This window comes from Calliphora vicina, chromosome 3 (genome assembly GCF_958450345.1).
Source record: "Calliphora vicina chromosome 3, idCalVici1.1, whole genome shotgun sequence".
Lineage (NCBI taxonomy): Eukaryota > Metazoa > Arthropoda > Insecta > Diptera > Calliphoridae > Calliphora > Calliphora vicina.
This window is the reverse complement of record NC_088782.1, coordinates 70,607,445-70,615,928: the sequence shown is the minus strand read 5'-3', so window position 1 is coordinate 70,615,928 and position 8,484 is coordinate 70,607,445. Positions and strand designations below refer to the sequence as shown.

Genomic DNA, 8,484 nt, shown 5'->3' with positions numbered 1-8,484 from the left:
TACCAATATCCTTGTCTGATCACGACTGATAAAAAGTGATTTATCTACTCACTACTAAACGGGTCAGATCGTCTTCTTTATAATATAAGAGGGTTACTGATCAAGTTCATAAATTTCCTGCTGAACTTGAAATTTCCTCGTCTCCTTTCTGGTTTATTCATCCGCTACAGAGTTAAAATAATCAGGAACTCAAATCAACGTTTTCATAGAATATCTCATATTTTCAAAATAAATTGATCAAGACAAGTAAGTTTCTGGACTACCAATATGCATAGACATTTCATTGAATAACATTTACATAGTATATTTACTTCATGTTTGACAAATAAGGAACAAGGCGAATTCATATAAGGTGTACTCGTTAGCATATAAGCAGGACCATAATTGATACCTCAATGAGAGAGTCTATTACTCACCAGCATCTACTCTTGATCCAGTACCTCAATATCATTGAATACGGGGGTCTTGTCCAAAGGTATGGTTCCAAGAACTTTTTGGGAAAATTTTCTGCTTTTGGGTCCTAAACTTTTTCCGTCGAACATCAGCAACATAAAAATATTGCCCCGGAAGCAGCGAAAAATGTTCCATACGTACATTTCGTCATACATTATGCAGCAGGTATATTTTAAGCAGAGTTCCTTCCAGGAACTGTTTGAGCAATGTATGTTTTTAAACCTGCATTGGTTTTAACTTTCCTACCGGATGTGTTGGGAGCTCTTTTGAAATTGTTTTCTAATTATTGGCTTTAGAAATATCATGTGGACCATTCCTTCTACCTGAACAAGCTTTTCTATCAACGGACAAGTTCTCCCGATATTGTTTAATAACATTGGAATCAGTTTGATGGCATACCTTTGATTGTTTGGCCAACTTTTTGTAGGATTCCAAAGCGATTACGAAAAAAAGTCAGTTACCTTACTAGTTACCTAAGTGGTAACTTGATCAGCTACATAACTAGTTATTTTAACTTGTACGGTTGCTAATTGACCTCAAATAGTCAGCTAAAAAGACATTTCATCGACAGTCCAATAAACGATTGCTTGTAAACAAACCTTCCTTCGACAACTATCCAGATTGCTTCTGGTGGGAAAAATAACTATTTTCTTAAGTGCAGTACAAAATAAACGTTTAAAGTGACTTCACTCTAGATTACTTTGAGACACTTAAGTGACTATTGACTTCACGCTATGTTACATGAGATATCAGATTACTTAAGCAAAAATAAAAATAAACTGTATGAGGATTACGAATTACTCACAAACCGTTTAAAGTTACTACACTCTAGATTACTTAGAGACACTTTAGTGGCATTTGTATGTATGAAGTAACCAATTTTCTACTCTTTGCACTCCAAAGAGCACATACGTGTCAAATGATTCAAAATATATAAATTGGAATCAACTAAGTGCTAGGACATCAGTGACAATTACTGTCTATACGGGATACATTGACTACTTGCTTAGAAACGTAAAAAATACATGTTCCAACTTTGGATGCGTGTAACTTTTTATAGGGGCGACATAACTGTTAGCAAGTTGTTTTATAGTATTTTAAAAAACAATTTCGAACCACCGTAGGCCCGACATATCTATAAAAACTAAAAAAAACAAACAAAATTAAAAAAATAAATAAATAAACCTAAATAACTCTTGACCTAAAAGTGATAATCTACATATGTATGTATATATATTTTTTTAGATCTTCTCTAGGACTATTCATATTTTAAATAACAGTTCATTCGAATAATTTTTGTAATTTTTTTTTAAAAATTTGAGACCCAAGGTGGCGTAAAAAATGATCTTCTCAACATGCCCTTTCAGAATTATAATGTCGCTATCAGAAACCTGCGCCGACTTAATTTCACGGCGGCGGCGGTTGATTACAAATATTATCGGCGGTGGCTCAAAGCCGGCTGTCAACCGACTAAAGAATAACTACTCAAATTCGAAATAACTAAAAATTTAAAAAGTCAAATTCCGAAAATTTTATGAAATTACTATTGAACTTTTTTCAAAACGGCGGCTATTTTCAAGCCGACTTATCGGCGGCTATTTTCAAGCCGACTTATCGGCGGCTCGGCTCAGCCGGCTTACAGCTGTTCGGCGCAGGTCTCTGGTCGCTATTCTGTTCCAATCAAAAAGTCTCAATTTGTTGGACAGTGTTATTAGTAAAAGTACAAACGTTTTAAGAAATGGCATTTTAAACTGAAGAAAACATTAATTTTAGCAGTTTGGGGCCAACTTAATTGGGGTATTCACACGGTCTCCTATTAGTCGTATTGTCATAATGTCCTAATATATTATAATAGTTGTTGTTGTGTTTTAAACAAAAAAAAGTATTATTTTATGACAAAACAATAAACATAGTTCAAATAGTCTTATTAGTTTAGAACTTTTTTTTTGAAACACAACAAAAATTTGATTAAACTATCATAATATATTAGGACATTATGACAATATGACCAAATAGTAGACCGTGTGAATACCCCAAATGTATATAGAACTAGGTGTAGGTTATACATTAGAGTTGAAAACTCCAAAACACCTAGTAATTTTATTTTTTCAGAGTTTGAAATTCTTCGTATTTTTCGAAATTAAAAATAAATTTTATTAAGATCACTTTAGTTAGTTGTTTTTTCTTTTTTATATTTTGATTTAGTTGTTATGATTAAAATCATAATATTGTAATGTGTGTTTGCTGTTGTTGTTATTCTAAAATAGAGACTTATTTTAAATATTTTTGTTGTTGTTGTTGCTGGCAATTTGGTCAATGGTTTAGCGCATCAGCAGCATTAAATGTCTGCTGTTTCTATTTTTTGTCTCACATAAATTTTGATGAGTGGCGTTGTTCATGGGATTGTTGTTGTTATTGTTGCTGTTGTATTTATCGTTGGTGTTTGATGTTAAAGTTGTTGCTGTTGTTGGTGGTGGTGCTGGTGTTAAAATTATTACTAACTTGGCTTAAAAGTTATAATTGTACATTTGTGTGTCTAATACAAACAACAACAACAATAACAACAGCAATGTATGTATGAGAGTGTTTCAAATCACAACAACCACAAAAGATCCACTCGTAAATAAGTGTGGCTGTGTGTGCCGCCTGCTTTATTTGTTGTTTGATTGTCTTTTAGATGTCAGTTGTTGTTGTTTTTTTGCTGAGTGGTTTTTTCTTTCTACAATTTATTTTTCATCTTCTATAAATTTGTTAGTAGATTTTATGTTTTTTCATTTTAGTCTTCTCCAAAGCTAAACCGATATAAAAGCAAAGGTTTTTAGCAAAATCATTAACAGTTTATCACAGTGTAATTTAGCAAAATGTTCAAAATTGTGAGTAAAAAAATGAATAACACAAATTAAAAGAAAAAAGAAAAATATTTTAAATTTTTTTGAAAAAAGACGAAATATTTAAAAAATAAAAATGCAAAGTTTAAAAAAGGACATTTTAAATAAATATATATCATGGTGTAAATGCAAATAATTATAAAGTGTTTAATTTGAATTGAGAGCAAGGACAACTTTCGAAAAAAACGCTTGAATATTATTTTTTTTTATGAAAAATTTTAAACTAGTTTTTGCAAGTGTTTAAAAAAACCAGAAAGATCTAAAGATAAATTTGAATGAATGAATGATTTATTAATGAATTATTTAATAGTTAAAGAGCGAAAGAATTACAGAAAAGTTTTAAATTAAAAAACAATAATAGAATTGAATTCCTAATAAATGTGAAACACGTGGTGCTGAAGGCCCAAACACATACAATACTTTAGCTGCAACTGCGACTGACAGCTGCAGTTAAATACATGTTTGTGTATTCAGAGTAGTCCAATCATTACAACCATCTTCAGAGCAAAGTACAAATGTTGGATGGTTTTTATCTTTAAAATATGCGAAAATGTATGCAAATGTTGCTATCGGACTGATTGAGTGAAATTTGTTTCGCCTTTTCGCTTAGGTGTCAGTTGCATTTGAAGCTAAAGTAATGTATGTAACGATTTCGATAACTACATCGATTATATCATTTAAGATGTTCGAAAAGAAGACCACAGATAATATTCAGAAAGTCGTGGCTTACAAGAGCTATGTACATTGCTCTAAAAAAGGTTGCCACTTAGTTTTCTCTAAATCATTGATGCCCATTTCATAGCACAATTGTGTAAGCTAACCACACACACATATTCTTATTCTATTTTCTTATTCACACATGCTAAGCGGTGTGTTTTCTATTTTTCTATTCATGATCAATGAACAAGATATTTGTATCGTTTAATATATTTTTAACTTTAAAAAATTATTGATGTGTTGTCTGGTTTTTTCCCTCATTTTAGTTCTGTGAACAGATTTCAAATGATTTTAAAACAACGTATAAAATAAACAAACAAAATATTTTAAATATTTACAAATTTGCGGAAAATTATTAATATCGAACTCTCAATTAATGAACTATGATAATATGTAGCAGACAATTTGATTAAGATTGTTGACCTGGTTATTGTTAACAAATAAAGCCTTAAAAATATTGATATATTTTATTTAGTTTACTAAACTATTCTGTCAGTGGAGCTCTCTTAGTTTTGGGCATCTCTGCTCTAAATTGACTGCAATACAATAAAAAAGTTGACCTTATAAGGATCAATATTTGATTAAAATTACTTATTTCAAACATTCTAAGAGACCAGGTTGATATAGAAACTACTCACAGAAATAAGACTTGTTGCAATAGCCGAATTTGTTGCCACTGGATTGATTCAGCTCAAATGATCGAATTTTCTAGTTCAACTGACTAGCATCAAAAACATCTATTTATATACCATATCATGTGATTGAAAACAAATTCGGTTGACACAATGAATCTGTGTAAACAATTTCATATTCACATCAGAAATCATATCCGTAGTTCTGCTTAAATTCTGTGGTTAAATTTTTAACATTTTCTGAGAACAATAATACAATAATCCCCATTTTCTCAATATCTGGTTATCGTTTTTTCGTAACGATAAACCTCCAATTAACATTTTTTTTGAATGAGAACTGTCAGTTTATCGTAACGATAAAAAATAACCAGAGATTGAGAAAATGGGGGTAAATGTGCTCAAGTTCAGAGTTCAGAGAGTAGACTTGTTCACCAGACAGACGATTTAAAACGATTACCTCATGTGGAGTAAAGACGAAAGGGTTTGTGGAAACTCGGATGACTTTGGGCAGATTATTTAATATACGATACTTTTACTACTCAAGCCTTAAGTCTTCTTACATTCTCTCAAAAGAATAATACACTTAAAATACTCGTGGTTAAGCCTTTAACATACTCTGTGAAGTATAAAAAAAACACAATGAATCAAATTAAAAGCATACAAATTTGCTGGGTTATGCTGTCAACTTGTTTCTCAAATACCAATCGAAAGGCGTGTCTAAATATTTAGCAGATCTTTTTAACTGCACATTTGAAATAACTAAATCCATTAAAATCAAGATTAACAATCTTACTCCATTCTATTTTGCATTCTAACTTCTTTTTGTTCAAGTTTTTGTTTATGATAAAATTTAAAGTTTATGTGATTGCTAACAAGATTTTTCCGCCGGACTTTCACATACCATTGTTTCGTTTTTTGGCTGGTTTTATTAATTATATTTTATAAATAACTCCGAACTGCTGTTAAAATCTAGATATAGCCATTAAAAACTAGCTTGACAAACGTTTTTCATAATTTTTTTCTTTTGGAACATTTTCAATAACTTTTTCAAGAACTTGATTTTGAAATAAAGTCTCATCATGATTCTTAATGTTTCTTAAATTTAAATCAACTTGATTTGAATTTCTAAATTCTTAAACGTTTGTATGCCACATATTTAACTATTATTTGTTTGTTGATCAAATTTTTAAAGGGTCATTCATATGGGAAAATATCTTACAATTATTCAGGCGGAAACTTATGCCAGAATAGTTGTGATGTCTGAGATGTATGAGATAAGATCGGGAGTTGTCATGGCCCGTATTACATTTCAGAACAAAATAGGCAGACAAAACATGTTAACATTATGCAGGATATCAGGCTACGACCGACTCTATTCTAACGAAAGGTCTGCAGATTGTTTGGTCAATTGAGATGCTCGACGAACTTTTGTGGAACCGACATTGGTATTCCCAATGATTGAGTCGGAGTTAGTTAGCCATTGAGAAGCTAATTCTTAATTTAATTAAATAATTCAATTAATTCTTATTGAATTGTTATTTCAAAAGTAGTGAATTTATTTCTTTGGGAGTTAATTCTCTATTATTCCTTATTAAATAATTATTTTTTTCTTTAATTCAAATCCATTACAAAATTGCTTAATAAATCTATTGTATGTTTGAATTTTTCTTCAATTCAAATATATTAAAAATGGCTTAACATTAACAAAACTGAATGAGGAACAAATATTATCATTCAATTTTTATTAGATTTGAATTAACAAAAATTTAACCAATGAAAGGTTAAATGATTTTTATATTGAGTTAATTCCATTATATATTTTTTCACTAATGAACGAAATCTATTCAAATAATAGCTTTTGAATGAAACTAAAGAACAAAATATGTTGAGAATGACTTTAGGGCATGATTTGTTGATTTTTTTTTAATTCTGAATTAACATTTCTGGAATTAAGCTTAAATTGAATTAATTAATTAATTCGAAGCTCTGGCTCAGACAAGTAAAGCGAAATATCTGTCCAGGAGTAAATCCCAGAAGGTGTTATCTCTCGATAAGAGCGTTCTTAGGATAATTGCGAAATTTGAGAATTAAATATATCTTATATTTGTGGAAAGAAAGTAGGCCACGCAAATGTTTTTATTCAATTTGTATAGTGATCTACCCCTCAATCAAAATCACTATCAAACAATAGAAAAATCCAGAATATATCCATAATATTGAATTGAATTACACCAGAAATAAGAAATAAGATATGAACATTTTTTAAAGCAGTCAAATAGTAATTCGAATTCCTTAAACATGTATTTCATTAAGCTGTTCGTTCAGAAACGAAACATCTCTATTTTTACTAATACAAGCCTAATCTAGCTCTAAAATTTAAACAATCGAATATAGAAAATCATTTATTTATCTTTAAATTCCTTTATTTCCAGTTCGTCTTGACCGCTCTATTGGCTTTTGCCTACGCCGACAACATCGACAAAGATGCTCAAGTCTTGAGCTTAAAAAATGATCCCGCCGATGCTGAAGGCAACTACGCATACGCTTTCGAAACCAGCAATGGCATCCAACAACAAGAAGCCGGTAATCCCAATGGTGTAGCTGGTTCATACGAATTCGTCTCGCCTGAAGGTGAAAAAATCTTCATTACCTATACCGCCGATGAAAATGGTTTCCAGCCAAGTGGTGATCATTTGCCAACACCTCCTCCAATCCCAGAGGCTATTCTTAAGTCTTTGGAATACATTGCCGCCCATCCACAACAAGACAACAAATAGACAACAAGACCAGGGAATAAGGAAAACGTTTTAGTTGAATTTGTAGCGAGAAGACAGGATGTGCAAGTTGCAGTTGGATTAGGTGCTGGGAAGTAGAATATTTCTTAGTTACCAGAAAGAAGTAAAGAGAAAACTAGTCAATATGAAATTGGTTTGCGATATTAGAGCTAAGAAATTTTTGATTGATTTTTTTTTTTGTTTGTTATAGTCCTACTACTGTCCACACCTACTCCAGCTGCAACTTGCCCACTTAATGGCCAAACTATTGCATATTCTCAAAGAAAAAATGTTAATATTTGGTTGTATAAGAAAAAAAAAATTATGTAAATGATTTTCTTTTTACATAGTATTAGTTTGTTTTTATTATTGTATTATTTATAGGTTAAACAAAATTTTATCGTTATTTTATTCACAAATGAAAAAAAGTGACAAGAACAGAATAAAGAAGAAGAAAGAAATATTGAATACATGATCAAATATATTTGAAATAGAAAAATAATTAAACTGAATTTTATTTCCTAGTTATATAAAGTAAAAATTTATTATGAATATGTGGGTAAGAATTTAAGAATCTGTTTTACATCAGAAGCAAAACCATAACTGCTTTATCGACTTTTGTTTGTTTGAACTTAATCGATAAGGCAGTACTATTAAATTCTCAATTTTAATTCAAACAATAACAAACATATTCAAAAACGATTATTAAACTTAATAATGATTTATTAAGCACTTTATCCAAAGATAATTACTGTTGACAATTTTAATAATCGTTTTTAAACATCGGGGTAAGATTTTAAACTAAAGTCAGTGGCATTTAACAAAAAATAAATCAAAGTTTATAACAATTGCTATAATAATTAAATTTTACAGTACAGCTACCACAAATTTGTAATGAATAGAGTTTAAGTAAATTCTGAATGACCGATATATTTGCTAAATATAATGAACTTGATTCACATTTCCTTAGTTTTCGAAATTATATCGATTGAAGAGATTTGTTATTTAAAAGTAAAAAAT

General features: G+C 30.2%; 1 protein-coding gene across 1 annotated transcript; it reads left to right on the top strand.

Annotated features, from left to right (window-relative positions):
- Positions 1-3,257: 3,257 nt before the first annotated feature.
- Cpr78Cc (Cuticular protein 78Cc) lies at positions 3,258-7,971 on the top strand. The gene is made up of 2 exons (XM_065504683.1): positions 3,258-3,326; positions 7,123-7,971. The coding sequence occupies exons 1-2, from the start codon at positions 3,315-3,317 to the stop codon at positions 7,465-7,467; spliced, it is 357 nt and encodes a 118-aa protein (XP_065360755.1). The 5' UTR covers positions 3,258-3,314; the 3' UTR covers positions 7,468-7,971.
- The last annotated feature ends 513 nt before the right edge of the window (positions 7,972-8,484 follow it).